The sequence below is a fragment of the Aotus nancymaae genome, unplaced genomic scaffold, assembly GCF_030222135.1.
Source record: "Aotus nancymaae isolate 86718 unplaced genomic scaffold, 86718_ANA_hifiasm-v0.15.2.pri h1tg000058l, whole genome shotgun sequence".
NCBI classification, from domain to species: Eukaryota; Metazoa; Chordata; class Mammalia; order Primates; family Aotidae; genus Aotus; species Aotus nancymaae.
The window spans coordinates 36616607-36638612 of record NW_026988472.1 but is presented as its reverse complement, the minus strand read 5'-3'; the positions used below and the strand labels follow the sequence as shown (position 1 = coordinate 36638612).

Below are 22006 nucleotides of genomic sequence, written 5' to 3'. Positions count from 1 at the left end.
CAGTTATGTTCTTGAGGCATTAGATATTATGGAATTTCTGTAAATAGAAGTGTATCTATCTCCCCATTGACCCAATTAAATAGAACTACATTTCTTTTTCTTTTTGGGGTGTAAAGTCACCCTAAAGAATAATATTTGTTATTGAGAATCATGTATTTGAAGGATAGCTTTTAGAAAATACATTCACAATCAGATCGAAGCGTGCTACAGAACTCTCCTTGGGGCTAGGTTCATTTGTTTTCCTTGAGTACAGGTCTTTCTGTAGTCCTCTTACAATATCAAACTTCTCAGTTATGACCAGAGGGCAGTGGTTCTCATATACTGGACAAGGTTCATTATAACGTTTTCATCATCCACTAGTTTGTGGTCAAATAACAAGCATAAGGAGAATGCAGAAAGATTTCATAAAGCTAAATGCATTCAATTTAATGACTGGACTGTTATTCCTGTTATGTCTTTTATATATTTTATAAAAGGAGGGCACTGCTTTTACGTGGCAAAATAAAAACAACGGTAATATGTGGACCCCAAAATTTATTGCCATAGGGGTCTTGCCATTGTATTAGTTTGTTCCCTGCTAGGAATAGAAAGAACAGCTATTTAACATCTGAATGCTTTGGTCCAGCTGCTTTGGTATACATTGAGTGTAAGGCCTTTCTGCAGGTGTACCTGCATTACTGGTAAGTGATAGGACATGGACTTGCATTTCCAGGTGTTTCTTTTCGTAAAGAAAATTTTGACATGATGCATTTTGCACGTGGCAGGAGTACCTATTGAGAAAAGAGAAAAACCCACCATTGCAAAGACTCACCTCTTGTTCTCTCACTAGGCTTACAGGAAATGGATAAATGACAGAAGGCAGGGAGTTGAGGAGCCTCTTCTACCAGGCATCACATTCACCAACAACCAGCTCTTCTTCCTGAGTTATGCTCATGTGAGTAGACCGAGGAAAGGGGATCAAAGATTTCAAACAAAAGTTTTATGGCATGAATTTGATTTTAGCAAAAATTTTATCTTGCTGATTATTTTCAGGGTAACTCTTACCTTCTTAGAGTACATAATTAATTAGCTGATTGAATCAAAGTATATTTGTATTTTTTAAATATCAAGTGGGTTACCAGCCCTATGGTAATTCATTTGGTAGTTCCTCAACGTATCTTGACTTCTTAATGTGTTTGTTTGATACTATTTGTAACCATTTCTATCTAGTAAGTTGTTCTTTGACTTTCATGAGCCTGCCCTTTCCTATATTTCTCCTCCTTTGCTGACTTTATCCCACCACTCTCAGCCTGTGAGGACCCTCAGGTTCCCAACTCTCGAATGCATATGCACAGACCCCTAAAGCTGAAAAACAACAAAGGCAACTAGAATCATGTCACTCTTTTGTGCGTTTAACAGGCTCTTAGAGCAGAAATTGAAAGGAAGATGTGCAGGAAATAAAGCACAGTTCTGAGTTTGAGTCTCTGGCTAATGAGGCAAGTGCCAAGTCTTTATTAGTTATTACACTGGCTTATATCATAAACATCTAGGCAACCTTTTCAAAGAAGTCAGGGACAGATCAATAAAGGTTCTAATGAATGGCCTCACAGTGGGCAAATGTATGTATATGCTCAAATCATCAGTACAACCTTTTGTTCCTAAGTCTTTGCTTTCACTGCTAAGTAAGCTCATTCTTGTGAAAGGATTCTTGCTTGCCTGGGGTCTTCTATTTCTTAAAGCTCATATAAAAACACTAAATAACTTATTATTTAGCAACCTGATGTCAACAAAACTCTAGTCATCAACAAAATGACTTTCCTTTTAGTTTTCCTGTTTCTATCATCACATCCCCCGTCTTTGGATCGTCCTGGTTAGAACGCCTGGATTCTTAGGTCTTATGTGATGCATCTATCCTCATTTTTGTAACATGTGTTCCAGAAGCTAGATGTTTGTTTCATACTTTTAAATGCTTTTCAGATTTGATATTTTCTCTCCTGTTTTAGGCAGTTTGGGCTGCTGTAACAAAGTGTCATAGACTATGTGGCTTATAAACAGCAGAAATTTATCACAGTTCTGGAGGCTGGAAGTCTGAGATTAGGGTGCTAGCAGGATTGAGTTCTGGTGAGGGCTTTTTTTCTGGGTTGCACACTGCCAACTTCTGTGTCCTCACAAGGTGGAAGAGCTAGCTAGCTAGCTCTTCTGGCCTCTTCTTATAAGGGTACTAATCCCATTCATGAGGGCTTCACTCTCATGATTTACTTAGCTCCCAAAGGCCTACCTCCTCGTACCGTAACATTGATTAGGGCTTCAACATATGAACTTTGGGGGACAAACATTTAGTCCATAGCATCCCCATTACCCTATCTCATCATATATAGGCATAATCTTAATATCCTCTACTCTGGATTATCCCAACAGCCTTACGGAATGTTAATCTGACTTCAGCACTTTTTTTTTTTTTTAACCACTGTTTCACTTACTTACTTCAGAAATGCCACTTTTATTTCATTACCAACCTACTGAAAGAACTACAGTGGCTCTCAAATGCCTACCACATTGAAGCCAAACACCTCCATCTGGCTTCCCAGATTTTCAGTATGATCCGACTCCACCCAACCCATTTCAATTTCCCATAACTCCATTGGGTGAGAAAAAAACTCAGCCTTAGCTAGGCAAGTATCCTGACTTCCACCCTACGATGTCATGCCCATTACGGTCTCTTTGGCTTTGCTTCTGATTCTCCTTCTATAATACAACCTTTCCTACTCCTCCCCCAGGATGGCTATTCAATCTAAGCTTGGATCCATCTTCCATAAACTCTTCCCCTAGGACTCCTCCAGTCCTTATTATTTTCTTTTATCTATCTATCTTCAACTCCTTTTACACTTACTTTCATTACCATGCAGTTGAGTACTTAACTGCTCTCTAAATGTTCAAGAATTTTAGTTTTATCTCCACAGCCAATCTTTTGGATCTTTACACTTCCTATGTATCTCCATAGCACCCAGCAAAGACGCTGGGTATTTTGAAGACATTGATATTTTTAGATCAATTGCTTGAAAGGAGTAAGACTAACAAACAGTTCAACTAAGGAGACTCCCTTTTGTGTCAGTGCTGGGTCAGATATCTAAAATAAGTATACAAAAAAATAGAATTTTCTACAGTTGGGGTTGGCAAACTATAGGGCCCAATAAGGCCTTCTGCCTGTTTTTGTAAATAATGTTTTATTGGAAAGCAGCCACATGCCTGCATTTAATCATGATCTGTGGCTGGTTTCGTGCTACAGTGGCACAGTTGAATAGTTGAAACAGGGACTTTATAGTCTTCAAAGCCTAAAATTTTTGCCATCTGTCTCTTTCCAGAAAAAGTTTGCTGACCCCTGCTCTAGAGGACAAAGTATAGTGATCTATCAATAAGTTCTTACTATTTACGTCTTAGTCCACAATATCTCTTTGTAGATCAAATAAACTAATTAATTGATAGGGATGTTACTTATAATTTTGAAATGTTTCCAGATATAATACCAAACTATTTCTGATTTATTTTAAACTGAAGAGAAAGTGGAAATCTATTTTATATCACTAGTGAGAAATTTATCTTGGAGTTTTTCCCACTGACAGAATGAGGAGATTTTCAATCTTTTACACTTTAAAGTATGTCTGCTTCTAAGGAGTAAAATTACTTTCCCTCCTGGGAAGGTACTAAGAAAACAGTTGCAGCCATAATGTGTTTTCAGAAGCAAAGACAATACTATATTATAATGTAAGACTATAAGAAGAAATGACATAAGAAATGAGGTAAAATCAAATGCCAGAAACTACTTCACATTAGCTAGCTTCTGAGGAAATTAAGGAATCACATTACAAAACACCTTCAAAGTCAAATTCAGAACCACTGTGACTGGTGGTTTATCTTCATCAAAAGCAACAACATCGTATCACCTTTCCTGCTTTCTATGTCCCTGTAGTTGCTGTGACCTGTCATTTTTCTCAGATATTCTTCTAATCCTTCTCTTCTTTACATTCTATTTTCTACTTATTTAGTGGACATCCATTGAGAACCTTCCTGGTATCTATAAATAAGCTAACTAGTCTCTAATTTCTTCCTCCTACTATACACCCCTGTCAGATAAATCTTTTAAAAATCTGGATTTTATCATGTTCCTGCTCAAGAATGACTTTTAACTATAGTTTAAACACTCTGGCCAATTGCTCAGGACTTCAGAAATCTGACACTGTCCTTCCTCTCCCCCTGCATCCTGTTATGCATCCTGTTATGTTCTCTTTCCTCTCAACCACATCTTTGCTCCCATTTCCTCCTCCACTTAGAATATTTTTTCCATATTTATGTGTTCTGGTTCAATTCCTCCTTTAAGACCATATCGTATCTCAAGTCACATGGCAAGTCAGGATAAAATAGGTTACGTTGCAGAAGCAACACAACAGAAGTTTATTTCTTGTTCACTCTCCATGTCTAACATGAATCAGCAGTGAGGCTCTTTTAGTTAGTTTTTACTCAAGAACTTGTGTTTTGGGCTAGGTGTGGTGGCTCATGCCTGTATTCCCAGCACTTTGGGAGGCCAATGTGGGTGGATCGCCTGAGGTCAGGAGTGCGAGACCAGCCTGGCTAACATGGTGAAACCCCATCTCTACTAAAAAAAATACAAAAATTAGCTGGGCGTAGTTGCGTGCACATGTAATCCCAGCTGCTTGGGAGGCTGAGGCAGGAGAACTGCTTGAACCCAGGAGTTAGTTGGAGGTTGCAGTGAGCTTCGATTGCACTCCAACCTGGGTGAGAGCCAGGCTCTGTCTCAGGAAAAAAAAGGGAATTTGGGTTTTAGAGTCTATTTCTTGACATGTGGTTCCATGGATACCACGGGAGTGGAAAAGAAATGTGCACTGGCCATTTATGTAGCATCTTAAGGCTCCTGCCAGGAAGTAACATATATTACTTCTGCTCACACTTCAGAGGCCAGAGGCAAGCCATCTAGCCGTGCCCAGCTTCAAAGGAGATGGAGAATCCTAGGCCTAGACTAGGGTGAAGCAAGCAAGGCGCTTAGGGGGGCAGACTACTAATTCTCATCACCATCCTCAATAATGGGGTGGCTGGTTCATTTTATTGATTTGAATGACTATGGTGAAATTTGAGGAGGACTATTTCAAACATTAAATTCATTGAATGAATACACTGATCGATTCCTGGGCACATATACAGTTCTCTTGATTTAAAGCACTTGTCCGGAAACCTTTCTAATGTACTCAAATTGTGAAATTATTCATACTGATAAAATCTTCTTCTACTCTGGGGATCAGAATCATAGATGTTATTACTGATGACGATTGTATTTGATCTACTAAAACTGTTTGTCATCCATTGAATCTAAAATTATTCTTTAGCATAATTTGGAGCAGTTAAGACAGTAGAAAATACCTAATTGGAATGGAAGTTCATTTGTTGCGATGCGTTTCTCTTCTAGGTGAGGTGCAATTCCTACAGACCAGAAGCTGCCCGAGAACAAGTCCAAATTGGTGCTCACAGCCCCCCTCAGTTTAGGTAAATGGGTGACGGCAGTTATTACCTGTGCATCTCCCCACTTCCTCCCCTACCCAGCCATCCAAGGGCTCTACCAGATAGGTGAGCTGAAAAAAATCCCATGTTGTGAACTGCATGATTTCCATTTTGCAGCGAAAAACTATCATCTATCTGGCCACACAGAAACTAAGTATCTTTTCTTTCATTAGTAGTAAGCTGGTTTAGTCAGCAGTCTCTCAACTGAATTTCTGCGGGTGGGTACTTGTACATATCTCTAGTCTGGTGCTACATCAAGGGCCCATGAGACTGTACAACACTCCAAAGGTAATTTGGAATCCAAATTATAGCTTTAGTACTAAATCCCATTTGTTATCTTCTAGTTTTTGAAAGAATCTCAGTAAACTGGATTATTCAACTGCTTGCTTTTTTTGGTCCAAAAAAAAAAATAGCCTTTATTGTCTTAGGAAAGGATGAGCTCTGATGTACTCTGCCTTAAAACCACCTACAGCTCTGGTTTGTTTTAAAGAATATCCCCTTTAATACCTCTTGTTCTTTCACACAGTCAACCAACAAACATGAATGAATGCCCACTTTCTAAATAGCTCTGAACACAAAGGAGGATATATGGTATTGTTTAGCAATTGTAATTTGTATCTAGAGTTACAGAGTCTACATTTTGGCTTTTAGTTTGGATCATATTTTGAAACAGTTGCTTATATAAAAAGGCAAAAGGATTATAAATTACAGTCTTGTCAGAATGTATAAAACATTGAGTACAAATAAAATTAAAGTTAATATTACTCACCCTGTAGTAGCTCCTGTAGGTTGAGAGAAATTTTCTATACTAGGGGAAAGATAAGTATGATGAGAAATCCAAGAAACCATAATAATTTATATGTATTCACTCTTTGTTTAGGACCTTATATCTGGATATCTTTATATTTAATGTTTAAATAAGTCATTAGCATACTGCAAGAAAGCCATATAAAATTTCTCTTAAAATCTTATTCCTAAGCTCTTGCCTTAGAAATGCTTCAGAAATTGACTATAAAATTACCCACTAGCATAAAAATCTAATCATTGTGTTGGAAATTTCTCCCCCACTGGGCTAAACTGTCATGAAGGCTGACGGTCTCTAATGGACTAAAATGTGTTCCCACTGACAAATGGTGCAGATGAAACCACACAGTAGATTAATTACTCAACAGATAGTTAAAGGAAATAAGTTTCTGAAAACTTAACTAGTTGCCTGTAATGTTGAATTTCACAGTGTATGCTTACTAATTATCAGCTATATTCTATCTTTAACACTTGCCTAGGGTGACTCACTCACACTATGAAATATGCATTCCTACCCATATATTCAGCTAAAACACAAGCGGTTATAAGGATTTTTTGGATACAGTCCATTACATTTATTCAAATGCCCGTAGGTAACAAAGTCATTAGGGAAGAAATAATCATCGACTGAGAATGCTAAGTCTCTAGTCAACCCTTTGAACATGAAGCTGAGTAGGAAATAGATGAAGGGGGGAGTTTTTTTTTTTTTTTTTTTTTTTTTGGCTGGCTTGTTACTGATGTCTGCAGTAACTATAAATTTTGAGTGCAGCAGAAATCACACAATGGTAATACCACTTCCAAAAGGTAGCTACAGGCAAAGTGCTGAGTAGGAATCCACTCTTCACTGTAGTTGGAAACCTATACGAATGTGATATATTGGAGCTAACTCCAGTGAAGAATTACTCATCAGTAATAACCAGATACCATGCATTAACTGATTGTTGCATTAATCAAATTCTGGGCAACTATGAGCCTCCACACCTAACACTAATTCTGAGAAAATGTTTTTGTAGAGTGAATGAATTTTTAAAAAATAGCTAGAAATGCAACAGCATGGACGACTCTTACAGACATTACATTTGGTGAAAAAAGTCAAAGACCAAACAGCACATACTGTGGATTCCATTCACATGAAGTTCAAAATCAGGCAAGGCTATGGCAATAGAGGTCAGAATAGTGGTTATCTTTGGAGATGCTGTTGGTCTGGGACAGGCGGGAGCCTTCTGGGTGCTGGAATGTCTTGATCTGGCAGAAAGTAATATGGGTATATACACACAAAAAACCTGACAAGTTCTACATTTAATATTTTGTGTACTTTGTCATACTTTCCATAAAGAATTAAAGTTTTTAAAAAGTTGTTAGAAAAACTAAGTATTGGTGATGATACAGTTTTCTGAGAATTTGAAGACTGTTGGAAGAGTAATAGGAGCATTTGCTTGGCATTCAGGAGATGCTGGTTCTAGTCTGTTAATCTTTTTGGGCTTTAGTTGTCTCCCTGTAAACAGATTACAAGAATGCCAGCATTCTTTTTAGCAATATTCTGCTACAGTTTTATACAGAACCTGTTGATGTGCAAGAATCACATGACACATGCTTTGACATATCTTTTTTCAGGGTCAATGGTGCAATTAGTAACTTTGAAGAATTCCAGAAAGCTTTTAACTGTCCACCCAATTCCACAATGAACAGAGACATGGACTCCTGCCGACTCTGGTAGCTGGGACACTGGTTTATGGCATCCTGAGACAGTTGCACAGTGCCAGCGGAGGCTGCACTGAGCCATCATCGCCCATTGCATTAGGCCTAAAGACTTTCATTTGTAGTGCATTTTCATTATTTGGGTAGATGACCTGCTTGGATCTAGACAGTATCTCTTCAAAGCCGTAGGGCTTATAAAGTGGAATACAAGAATGAACCAAGTATGTTTCTCTAGAAAACCAAACCAACAAAAATCTCTAGGCTACTTTTGTTAAAATGCTATCTGCTAAATTGTTGCTATTGCCCATTTTAGTGTGTTAGCCACAGTTATGTGGTACATACCATTTCAATCTGTAGCTTGGTTAAAAGTTCAATCTATTAAACTTACAACCTCTCAATGATGAAGACATGTGCATGAATACCTGGGAGGTCTTGCTGCTCTGTGGAATGCAGTACAAGATTTTATGGACAGTAATTACACAACATTTCTCAACTCTAAGGTAGTTAAATGAGAAACATGTTTGATCTCCATTTTACAATTTTTGATGAAGTTCTTGTCTTCAGCTTTGGAGTCTATTGGAATGAAAACGTGTCTCACAGCTTGCATCTGAGGTAGCAGATTGCCCCGTTCAAGTTAGCATGAACAAAGCTGGCAGAAAGGCTACTAGGTAAAGGATTTGAGTTTATTAAATAGAAAAAAGGGAATGAGGATGTATCTTTAGGTCCCAGAATAAGTAAAACCTCCTAGCTACATAATAGCAGGGAAACTAGGAGATAAAATTTCGTCTCATCTGTATGAACTGCAACGATTGTCTATGTGCTAGATACTCTTTTAAAAGGCTAATTCTTGTTTGTTTCATAACCTTCCTATGTGTGCATTGTCCTGGTTCTGAAATGAGCAGATTTGAGAAAAGAATTTTCTGATTCCCCATTAGGAACATATGACTTTCATTTCCCTTTAGTGCAAAGGAACAAACATCGCACTGAGGAGGGAGAAAAGAGCCCTTCTGGTTCAGCTTAATGTTACCTCTCTTTTAAAAAAAACCTTTTTGAAAAGTTTCTAGATGACATTTTAGAATTTCTTGATTCAACTTAAAATTACCTGCATAGTCCAAATAAACATAATTGTTACTCTTCAAGTCATGTGAAGAGTTGTGAGAAAGAGCAGTACTACGTGTTTTATCCTTAGAGCATTGTCCTGACAAGTGAACAATGAGAGAACAAGTGAGTGTGTGTGTGTGTGTAGGATAAAATTGTAATGGCCTTAAAGTTGTTACCTGGCATTTCTGGTTTCTTAAAATAGGCATCCCCACACTCCCTTTACATTATTCGTTATACATAAGCTGCTGGGTTAAGTGGGCCAATTGGAAAATCTCAAAAGCAAAACGACAAATTCAGATTAACCACAGGGAGCCATTGTGTATCCCTGTGATTTGTGATTTTTTTTTTTTTAAAATATATAAGTGTGTGCCATGTCCTTTTGTAGCCATGGGAACATCTGAAGGGAGAAAAATGGAGGGGCACCATCATGAGGAAACAATTATACTGCATTAGTCAGAGGAGAGCAATTTTCACCTTGACTTCTTCCTCTCTGAATGGATAAACTTGTGAAGGGCAGCTACCTTTTCCTCCTCTTAACCTGGCTTCATGTGACCTTAGTTTGTATTTCTAAAAACAAGCAGTATTAGGTTAGGGGCGCTGGAAATATATGTGTCTTTTCTCTGGAGGAAGGATTCTGACTTGGTTTAGACAAAGAAGATTCTCTTTGTTTTATTCCTGCACTTGGGTGTTTAAAATCAGCTGAGGTTTATTATGCTATTATGAATAGTGTTGCTCTTCTAGATTTCCTTTATAAACGCCAAAAAAAAAAAAAAAAAAAAAAGAAACACATTCCTGCAGGTCAGAGAAAGTGTTTGATAAAAGCATAGAATTATGGCTTTGGAAATAGAAATTAAGTCATTTGTTGGTTTAGCAAAACTGGTTGGTGATTAGTTGGGGCCCTCACAGTTTCTAGATGAGAAGGTTTTCTTATCCTGATTAACTTTAATTGCTGTAACTCAGTTATACCGAAAATTGCAGATAGGCTGTCCATTACTAAAACAAACTAAACAAAACAACAAACGAAAAGCAGCAATACCAAATCATCACTACTAGCTAGAACAATTAGAAGGATTGAATTTCCAAATGTATGCTTATGTTTAACTCTTCCAATCACATTCTCATTGTCCTTTCTCTTGGATACAGATTGCTAAGATAAACAAACAGACACTGATTAACTGGCAGAAAGAGAAAGGTAAAATGCAACTGGAAGGGAAAGAAAAAAGGAGGAAGAAGCTGGCCTATGGATGTGGCTCTGAAGAGAAGACAGGATTTTGGCAATCCTTGCTAAGCACATTCATTGGAGTAGAGCCATAAAGTTTTACAAAAATAATTATGGTAAATTAAAAGAAAATTAGATGTTGGATCTCAGACTAGGGCTGCAGTTCTCTTATTCACACACCAGATGTTCTGCCAGTGAACTATTGTCTGGGCATTGGAAGGAGTTAGGTCTTTTTTTTTGTGTGTGTGAAAATCTCCTACATTAGTAAAAAATTTTCTAGATATAAAGTCCTTTTATTTGGGCTCATCACCATTGCCCGAAGTGTACTGAGACTTTCACCAAGTGCTCAGCATTGGCCTCCTGTTCTCATTTATTCATTTTATGAGATGGACTTGGACATAACTAATGCAAACATAGGATTCATAAATTATCCTGAAGTTTATTTAGTGCTTTGCCTCAATGGAGCTTAAAGCATAGCACATAAATTTTATCTTATTTAGCCCTGGAGCATCACTAAGAAGCAGCTAGGAGCTATGGCTTGCCAGACAGATTATGCTTGTGCCAGAGAAGTGGAGAAGCCTGAAATCCCTTGTCAAGTATCCCACAGGAAGGAAAGGCAGTCTTTGGCCTTTGGTCTACTGACCTGTGGATTAACCTCCATCCCTTAGGTTATCCTATTTCTAAGTACATTTATTCAATCAGTATTTCTGTAATCACTTAACATTTGATAGGCTTCTTCCTGGATACATTTAATATAAGGCCTCAGTTGCATATTAAATTATGGAAGAATATACGATTGCTTCATACAACAATATTCTCTTCACCAGTGACGGTCTCCCTCTGGTTTGAAGAAGGGTATTCTTGGATTCTGCATTTTATATCTAAATGGTTATTGTGAGACTGGTTGTATTTTCTTCTCCTACTTATGAAACAATGGAACAGTCATTTTAAGTACAATAAAAAGTTGCTTGAAGGCTTTGTTTCTTTTTTAAAAATATTAAAATGTGTTAGATCTATTAACATATTTCGTCCTGTTTTAGACAACATTTGCCCAAAACAGTGTACAATAACTGTACTATATAGCTTTCTTGGCTTAGAAAAGTGGGATTTGAATGCAGTAATTTTCTCCATAGACAAGAAGGTATTTACGAGGTTGTCATTATATTTTCTTCCAGAATGTAAGTCAGCAGATGTGGTTTACTGCCTTTGAAATAATATTTCTATAGAGAAAAAGAGATGCCTCTGAAGAGATTATCAACAATGATGGGGACAGGGCTGATCTCACAAGTGACAGTGAACATCACTGTTACTATCAAATCAAAGAATCTGTGTTATCATTCTTTAACAATCCAGTTAATTTCTAGTCATTCATTCAGCACACAGTAGCTGAGCACCCATTATATTTAAATCACCAAACTAGCTATATTTAGGTGGATAATATACAGTGTCTGGGCCTCAGTGAACAGTCTAGTCTAACATGGGAGATGGGTATATATAAACTTTCAATTACCCTACTGAGTGATAATGATATATAAATACTTCACGTTGTGATTTGAAACACAGAGAAAGAATTACTCAGCTTTTGTCTGGTGGATACTATTGGTGCTTCCTCTGTGGAGATCCCAGCAAATTCCTTTTACTGGGTGCCCTTACCTCATCTTCGGTCTGCTTTTGTTTCTAATTGGCTGCGCTCTCTAGGATGGCTGCCCTCATGCTACTGGAGCCTCTTTCTTTACACAGTGCACTTTCAGAGAACTGGAAGTTCCTGGTGACCCTTAGACAATGAGTGGTATGGGACTCTGCAAGCCCGACTACCTCCTTGAGTTCAGACAAATCCAGAGGCATATAATAGAATTTATACTGATTTCTCTGTGGTGTCTTTTAGGGTTATGCTGAGAGTGCAGATTGAGTCCCCTGTTGATTATTTTAAATACCTTTCTGGCACTGATATGTTCAAAGATCTGGAAAAGTACTAGTTTGTAGTATCCTAGGTCAGCCCATCTGTGTAGTAGATCATATTGTCATGTACAGGAAATGGACATCAGATGACACAGAGGTTGTGGGTAATAAGTAGCTGATTATGGCCTGTTTGTGCCCCTCTTGGAGAGTTTATTCTACTTTCCAAGCTGATCCATGAAATAAGAATTTTTGTGTATAGGGTAGTGGCACAAGGAAAGATGCATATAAATGAGTGTTTATGAGTGATCTTTGGGATATGGACTGGAAGGAGGAGCTTTGGGACAAAGAAGGCAAGAAGTGTAGAATTTTTCTTGCTGTGGTCTATGTAATTTTATGAGAACCAAGAGGTAATGAGTTTGCTTAGGTTTTAAAATATGTATCTAAGTGGACCTGATCAAAATTTGCAAGAGGCTGTTTCCAGTTAGGTTTAATATATTTGCATGTGCCTCAAGTTCACTTGCTTTCTTTATTAAGATCACACTAGCTGTAGAAACAGATAATCTCAATGGCTTAACCCAGTTTATTTCTTGTTTTCATTACATACATAATGGGTATTAATGATCAATGAGTTTTTCTCCTCTAACCAGTGACTCAGGGACCCAGACTCCTTCCATATTATGGTTCTGCCATTTTCAACACATGATTGAATGTATGCTCATCTATAAGAAGCCAGTGGAGGGAAAAAGGCCATGGAAGATATTGAGTGGAAGATTTGGGATTGTCCTGGATGTTGTCCGCATTACTTCTGCTCATATTCCATTGGCCAAATCTAACTGTAGGGGAGGCTGAGACATGTAGTCTAGCTGTGTGCCCATAATGAAGAGCAAATGGGTTTAGTTCTTGGGGAGCATTCCCAGCCACACCTTATAAAGTGAAGTATGGGGCAGTAACTTTGAGCTCTTCTCAATTTAGAAAATTGCTTTTGAGCACAGCACAATGGAAATTGAAAATGCCATTGGTAACCTGCAGTTTATTCTGTAGGAGTCTTTTTAATTAACAGCTTAATTGGATAATTTAATCCCCTTTAGAATTGGAGATATGAAAATGAAAATGAGATACTCCCTGTGATCTGACAATACTGTGCTTTAATAAACACACCAAAGTGAGCCCGGAAATGAGCACCACAAAAGCATTACCAAGATTTGTGATCAGTGAAAGAAAACCTGATCTATAATTTTAATTATTCCTCAATGGTTTAGATACATGTTTCATTTGAATGTGTATTTTGTTTTGTTAATTGGTTCAATTAGAAAGGTAACTGAACATAAGAATCTGTGGCAAAGCCATGAATTTATAATATGTTCTAAGCTTTTAAAATATATACCATTGAGTAAGTAACTAAAATATCCTACAAAATACTGTTCAAGGTGCAGTATTTTCCAGTGTTTTCGGAGAAATTATATACAATAGTTTTTACTTCTCCATTAAGGATGAGATGAAAAATAGTATTCACCATATTCTTGTGTTATGCTTTCTCAACTTGAATGAGAAATTGAGGCTCAGAGTCCAAGAAATGAAAATCAGTGTCCATGTACAAAACACAAAAGTGCTGTTCTAATTCATTCTGGCCAGAGACTCCACTTACAGAGAAAGAAAAACTGAGTAAGTCAAGATCCCAGTATAAAAAGCTACCTAAAATATTGAGTATAATTTGCCCTGTCAGTTTGTCGGCAAATGTCCTAGACAAAAAGAAGTATAGTTTATGATTTAGAAGTATACTGTGTTGAAATAAAAACTACCGCCAGAGAATACTATAAACACCTCTATGCAAATAAACTAGAAAATCTAGAAGAAATGGATAAATTCCTGGACACATAGACCCACCCAAGACTGAACTAGGAAGAAGTCGAATCCCTGAATAAACCAATAAGTTCTAAAATTGAGGCAGTAATTAATAGCCTACCAACCAAAGAAAGCCCAGGACCAGATGGATTCACAGCCCAATTCTATCAGAGGTACAAAGAGGAGCTGGTACCATTTCTTCTGAAACTATTTCAAACAATAGAGAAAGAGGGACTCCTCCCTAACTCATTTTATGAGGCCAGCATCATCCTCATACCAAAACCTGGCAGAGACACAACAACAACAAAAAAACTTAGGCCAATATCCCTAATGAACATTGATGCGAAAATCCTCAGTAAAATACTGGCAAACCGAATCTAGCAGCACATCAAAAAGCTTATCCATTACGAGCAAGTAGGCCTCATTCCTGGGATGCAAGGCTGGTTCAACATACGGAAATCAATAAACGTAATCCATCACATAAGCAGAACCAATGACAAAACCCACGATTATCTCAATAGATGAAGAAAAGGCCTTTGACAAAATTCAACACCACTTCATGCTAAAAACTCAATAAACTAGGTACTGATGGAACGTTATCTCAAAATAATAAGAGCTATTTATGACAAACCCACAGCCAATATCGTACTGAATGGGCAAAAACGGAAAGCATTCCCTTTCAAAACTGGCACAAGCATGCCCTCTCTCTCCACTCCTAATCAACATAGTATTCAGAGTTCTGGCCAGGGCAATCAGGCAAGAGAAAGAAAGAAAGGGTATTAGGAAAAGAGGAAGTCAGATTGTCCCTGTTTACAGATGACATGATTGTAATGTTTAGAAAACCACATAATCTCAGCCCAAAATCTCCTTAGACTGATAAGCAACTTCAGCAAAGTCTCCGGAGACAAAATCAATGTGCAAAAATCACAAGCATTCCTATACACTAATAACAGAGAGCCAAAGCATGAGTGAACTTCCATTCACAATTGCTACTAAAATAATAAAATATCTAGGAATACAATAACAAGGGATGTGAACGACCTCTTCACGGAAAACTACAAACCACTGCTCAAGGAAATAAGAGAGGATACAAACAGATGGAGAAACAATCCATGCTCATGGATAGGTAGACTCAATATCATCAAAATGGCCATATTGCCCCAAAGTAATTTATAGATTCAATGCAATCGCCATCAAGCTACCATTGATTTTCTTCACAGAATTGGAAAAAACTACTTTAAATTTCATATGGAACCAAAAAAGAGCCCACCTGGCCAAGGCAATCCTAAGCAAAAAGAACAAAGCTGGAGGCAACACGCTACCTGACTTCAAACTACACTACAAGGCTACAGTAACAAAAACAGCATGTTACTGGTACCAAAACAGATATATAGACCAATGGAACAGAACAGAGGCCTCAGAAATAACACCACACATCTACAACCATCTGATCTTTGACAAACCTGACAAGAACAAGCAATGGGGAAGGGATTCCCTATTTAATAAATGGTGTTGGGAAAACTGACACCATATACAGAAAACTGAAACTGGATCCCTTCCTTATACCTTATATAAAAATTAACTCCAGATGGATTAAAGATTTAAACATAACACCTAACACCATAAAAACCCTAGCAGAAAACCCAGGCAATACCATTCAGGACATAGGCAAGGACTTCATGACTAAAACACCAAAAGCAATGGCAACAAAAGCTAAAATAGACAAATGGGATCTAATTAAACTAAAGAGCTTCTGCACAGCAAAACCAAACCAAAACAAAAAAACTATCACTAGAGTGATCAGGCAACCTACAAAATGGAAGAAAATTTTTGCAATCTATCCAGCTGACAAAAGTCTAATATCTAGAATCTACAAAGAATTTAAATTTACAGGAAAAAAGCAAACAACCCCATCCAAAAGTGGGCAAAGGATATGAACAGACACTTCTCAAAAGAAGACATTTATGCGGCCAATACACATATATGAAAAAAAGCTTATCATTACTGGTCATTAGAGAAATGCAAATCAAAACCACATTGAGATACCATCTCAAACCAGTTAGAATGGCAATCATTAAAAAGTCAGGAAACAACAGATGCTGGAGAGGATGTGGAGAAATAGGAACACTTTTACACTGTTGGTGGGAGTGTAAATTAGTTCAACCATTGTGGAAGACAGTCTGACGATTCCTCAAGCATCTAGAACTAGAAATACCATTTGACCCAGCAATCTCATTACTGGATATATACCCAATGGATTATAAATCATTGTATTATAAAGACACATGTACATGTATGTTTATTGCAGCACTGTTCACAATAGCAAAGACTTGGAACCAACCCAAATGCTCATTAAAAATAGACTGGATAAAGAAAATGTGGCACATATATACCGTGGAATACTATGGAGGGAAAAAAAAGGGTAAGTTCATCTCCTTTGCAGGGACATGGGTGAAACTAGAAACCATCATTCTCAGCAAACTAACACAAGAACAGAAAACCAAACACCGCATTGTCCATGTGTTGAACAATGAGAACACATGGACACAGGGAGGGGAACATCACACACTGGGGCCTGTCAGGGGGTGCAGGACTAGGGGAGCGATAGCATTAGGAGAAATACCTAATGTAGATGATGGGTTGATACATGCAGCAAACCACCATGGCACATGTATACCTATGTAACAAACCTGCACGTTCTGCACATGTACCCCAGAACTTAAAGCATAACAAAAGTACACCGTGTTAATCTCCAAATTGATTTAGAAGTCAATGGAATCCCAGTACTTGGATAACAGTTAGACAACCCTCCCACTGCAGTGATATTTGATGAATGGCAAAAGTAGCCCAAAGCATATTTATTCCAAAGTTGACCAGATTTTCAATTGGCATTTGTAATTTTCTTTGCCTAATAATAATCATAATGAAAATGGCTTCTGTTTGTTGACACCCGCTATGTCCTAGGCACTCTGCTAGGGCATGCCTGCTTTATTGCCAATCCTCACAACAATCTTGCACATAGTTGTTGCTATTCTAACTTCACAGGTACGAAACACGTGACTTGTCAAGACCACATTAGTAATTGCAAGAGCCAGAAATAGTTAATTTTGTCTAACTTCAGAACCCATTCTCGAATGTTCTCCTGGGATATAGAACAATGTTAACAAACATGGTCATAACCTGTGACTTACTGAAGACTTCAGGTTATACTTCTATAGTAATCTGTTAGAAAACAATGTAAAGAAAGGAGTCAGTTTACAAGAATTTATACTTAAGGGTAGTTTAATTTCACGTCCTTCAGAAAGGATTCTAGACCCTGCTCTTTACTGATAATTCTTGTTACCATTTATTATGTATCATGTGCCAAACATGCACTAAATACCTTATTTAATTATCACAACAACTCAGATACATATTATTATCTGTACAGGTAAGAGACCTGAGGCTTGGAGAGGTTAATAACTTTGTTCATGATTATTTAGCTAGCAACCGGCAGCATGGATGTGAATCTAGTTTGGTTAAAGTGCTTTCTTAGGCAAATATAACTATGGTGACTCTAAGTCCTGGATGTCCAGGCTGCGGCATCCCCTCAGTTCAGTTGGCAGACCTCCCTGAAATCTACCTGTGTTCAGCCCCATGACTGCCCCCTTCATCCTCTCTGTTCAGTCCCTGAAACCAGAAAGTTTGCAGGTTACTTTCTCCAGAGAACAAAATCTTTGTTCCTCTGCCTGTGGGTAGTTGAGAGACTTTTTAGCAATCACCTTGGTTTTGACCCTATGATGCATTCTTTTTAAACATTTTTAAGATTTGACAACATTGTGTGTATTTATCATGTACAACACAACGTTTTCAAGTATATATACACATTATGGAATGGTTAAATCTCACTGATTAACAATTGCATTACCTCATGCAATTATCTTTTTGTGGGGAGAGCACTTAACATTCACTCTCTTTGCATTTTTCAAGAACATAATAAATCATCATTAACTACAGTCACCTTGCTGTACAATAGAGCTTTTGAATTAATTCCTTCCATGTAACTGTAATTACGTATCCTTTGAACAACTCCTCCCTATCTCCCCCACCCCCCATCTCTGGTAGCCACTATTCTACTCTTTACTTCTATGAGAACAACTTTTGAGATTTCACATGAGTGACATCATACAGTATTTGTCTCGTGTCTGGCTTATTTCACTTAACATAACGTCCTCCGGGTTCATCCATGTTGTCACACATAACAGAATTTCATTTGTTTTATGGCTAAATAATTTTCCCTTGTGTATATATATCACATTATCTATTCATCCCTTGATGGACACTTAGGTTGATTCTATGTCCTGGCTATTGTGAACAGTGCTGCAATAAACATGGGAGTGCAGATATCTCTTCAGCATACTGATTTCATTTCCTTTGGGTACATACCCAGTAGTGAGATTGCTGGATCATATGGTAGTTCTAGTTTTAATTTTTAAAGGAACTTCCATGCTGTTTTCCATAATGGCTGTACTAATTTACATTCCCACCAACTGCGTGTAAGGGTTCTCTTTACTCCACATCCTTGCCAGCCCTTGTAGCTTTATCATGCATTCTGACGTTTACTGTTACCTAGAGCTTCCAAATCCCGAGACCTTCTGATATTCTAGAGAGTATTTCAGTTTGCTTCTAGTAAGGGGACCATTATTTTTGTCTATGTGGGCTTATACCTTTCAAAAAATGTATTGTAAGTTTTTTTTTTTTTTTTGGGTGAGAGGGTGAGCAGATCTACATCCAAGTCCCCTACATTTAACTGGAAGTCTACATTTCATTTTTTAATGGAGAAATTTAGTAAAAATTTATTTTGAAAGAAATGTTGCTATAGGTGCAGTTCTATATGGAATTATTGCCTTTCCCCAGTAAACTTTGTAACTAAAGAGTCTAAAGTTTCCTTTAAATTGCTGAATATTAGGGGGTTTTATTTTACACAGAAACCCATCCTATTTTTTCTTAATAAAATAAACACCCATCAACATTTGATAGCTTTCATTTCTCCTAAAGATATTGAACTTAGCCTTTGGAGAATTCATTTGAGATTAAAGGAACGTATCTCTGTTACCTTCCAAAGTTGCTTAGGAATACGTCTAGGAGAATGCTAGAGTGGATTTGTCACAAATGCTCTGGAGGAAATTTTTACATATCAACAAGGGCCAAGCTTGCTCCTTGGAGATTCACATTTCAACTCTCATTTGCACACACATAGAGTCTCTGGTGCAGATTGAGTTTGAGTTAACGCACATAGCTTGTTGGGAAGAAATCAATCAAAAACCTTTTTAAGGTAAATGGTTCTTTAGGAACGGAAAGTTCAGTATCTCAATTTTGTTGTAAGCATTGAATAAAAACCATTTTAAAGCATTCAGCATATTAAAACTACAAACGGTGTTAATAATAAAGGTATTTATTCCCTCACCTAGGTCAGTTGGTGATATGTACAAAGTGATAAGTAGAATAAGGAAAAAATTCAACTGTCATTTAATGTCTGCCTACAACACGAGGCAGAGTGCTAGTTGTCATATTGCAATTGGATTAATCCAGGACTCTGGTGACTTTAGCCCAAAACTTCACAAACAATAGTGTAACAGCCTTGTCATTCTTCAGCTTAAAAAACCTTTAGTGAGGTTTTTCCTTGCGTTTACAATAACATCCAAACAACTTAACCTGACTTAAAGGGCCTATAGGATCTGGCTCTCTGCTTATGCTGTCACTTCTTCATAGCCTTTTTCTAGCTCCCATTGGTCTTCTTTCTGTTTCTCTAAATTTACTAAACTTTCTCCTATCTTCTCAGTTTCAGGGCCTTTGATGTTTTGCCTGAAATGCTTTTTGTATGTCTTTTACCTAACTTCATTGAAATTAGGTCCCTTAACTATATAGTCTATCACCTCACCTGGCTCACACCTTCGGAGATCTTACCACTGTTGCTAATTTTCTCCTTCCTCCCTGCCTCCCTCCTTCCCTCTCTCTCTTCTTTCCTATTGTTTGTCTTCCTCTACTGTCTTGTAAGTCCCATGCTATTAAAACTTGCTCTTGGCCTAGGTATGTTCGCCTGCACCTATAATCCCAGCACTTTGGGAGGCTGAGGTAGGAGAATTGCTTGAAGCTAGGAGCTCCAGACCAGACTGGGCAATATAGTCAGACTCAGTTTCTAAAAATAAAAAAACAAAAAACAAATTTAGCTGGGCATTGTGGAGCATACCCATAGTCCTAGCTATTCAGGAAGCGGAAGCTGGAGGATGGCTTCAGATCAGGAGGTTGAAGCAGTAGTGAGCTAGGATTGCACCACTGCACTCCAGCCTGGGTGACACAGTGAGACCCTGTCTCTAAAAACAAAACAGGCCTTTCTCTTGTTCATTACTACATTTCTAGCATCACTACTATATTTCCAGCACTCAGAACAGAGTCTGACAAATAATAGGCCCTTGAATATACATTTAGTAAATTTGTTGTTTCATTTCACCAATAAATATTGATCATTTACTGTGTGCTTGGCATTCTTTAGGGGCTGCTGAGGATGTTGCAGTAAACCAAACAGATAGAAGTTCTTGCTTCCACAGAGCTTATGTTCTAGGAGACAGACAATAAAATAAATAAGTGAAATGTGATATAGTAGACGGTAATACTTGTTATGGAGGAGAGAGGAGGATATAATATGTGGATGTCAGAGTGTTGCAAATTTAAATAGCGTGGTCAGGAAGATGTTTGAGCAAAGAACCTATCTTGGAAAAGAGGCTTCTAGGCAGAGGCAGGAGTGTATACAAAGACTTAGAGGTAGGAGGGTCCTGGGCTATTTGTAGAAGAGCAAAGAGACTGGTGTGGCTGGAGCAGAGCGAGCAAGGAAGAGTGCAGAATGAGATGATGTCAGGATGAAAACAACATTCAGCTTGTCTGTGGCCATATAGGCTGCTGTAAGAACTCTTCTTTTCACTCTGCATAAGATGGGAAGCCATTGGAGACTTTTGAGCAGCAAAGTGACAAGATCCAATCTGTGATTTCCATGATGACTCTGGCTGTGCTGAGAATAGACTGTGGTTGAACAGGGGAAGAAGCATGAAGACCAGTTAGGAAGTGGTTGCCATCATCCCAGCAAGAAATGGTGGTGGCTGTGTCCAGGAGAGGAGCAGGGGAGGAAATGAATGAATAAACTATAATAAAATTTAATAAAAACTTTCCATCATCCTGTTACTTTGAAATTTCCACCTATTTCTTTTGTATTTGTCTTTTTCCATGGCCCCATGTATAATTATATGGCATAATTTTATTCTGAGCATAATATGATTTTTAATCTTTTTCATCTAAATGTATTGGCCTACATCCATAGGTGCTTCAAAATCTTCCTTTTGTTTTTGTTTTTTTTTGAGACAGTCTGACTCTTTTGCCCAGGCTGGATACAGTGGCGCGATCTCATCTTACTGCAACCTCTGCCTTTTGGGTTCAAGTGATTTTGTTGCCTCAGCCTCCTGAGTAGCTGGGATTATGAGCACATGCCACCACACCAGGCTAATTTTTGTATTTTTAGTAGAGATGGGGTTTCACCATGTTGGCCAGGCTGTTCTTGAACTCCTGACCTCAAGTGATCCACCCACCTCGGCCTCACATAGTGCTGGGATTATAGGCATGAGCCACCACACCCGGCAAAATCTTCCATTTTTAATGGCAGAATGATATTCAGAGTTTCTGTGACATAATTTGTTCAATTAATTCTATTTAGAAATTTATTTATCACTATTGTAAATAATAGAGATGAAAATCTTAATGTATAGAGTTCTTTTCTTTCTTCTAGATTGTTTCCTTAGAATAAATACTTATGAGTGAATTTACTTCATCAAAGGAGACATGTATATGCTTTTGTGGCTTTTGAAATGC

At 37.8% G+C, this 22006-nt stretch overlaps 1 protein-coding gene and 1 long non-coding RNA gene across 4 annotated transcripts in view; one reads left to right on the top strand and one right to left on the bottom strand.

Moving 5' to 3' along the window:
* The window catches only part of PHEX (phosphate regulating endopeptidase X-linked), a 217787-nt gene extending 206453 nt beyond the window's left edge, over positions 1 to 11334 (top strand). Inside the window, exons 21-24 of one of the 2 annotated variants that reach the window (XR_010338162.1) lie at positions 830 to 934; positions 5456 to 5532; positions 7966 to 8549; positions 10294 to 11334. Coding sequence is in view for 1 of the 2 variants with exons in the window: in XM_012477402.2 (XP_012332825.2) it covers positions 830 to 934; positions 5456 to 5532; positions 7966 to 8068 (285 nt within the window). In the remaining variant the exon portion in view is untranslated. Of the gene's footprint in view, positions 1 to 829; positions 935 to 5455; positions 5533 to 7965; positions 9936 to 10293 lie in introns of those variants that run through there. The other variant, XM_012477402.2, reaches the window with a different exon arrangement.
* Positions 1 to 22006, bottom strand: part of LOC105734572 (uncharacterized) — an 885080-nt gene that overhangs the window by 39408 nt on the left and 823666 nt on the right. For both annotated transcript variants that reach the window (XR_010338163.1, XR_010338164.1), the window contains exon 8: positions 812 to 6355. This is a non-coding gene — a long non-coding RNA (uncharacterized LOC105734572). The remainder of the gene's footprint in view (positions 1 to 811; positions 6356 to 22006) is intronic.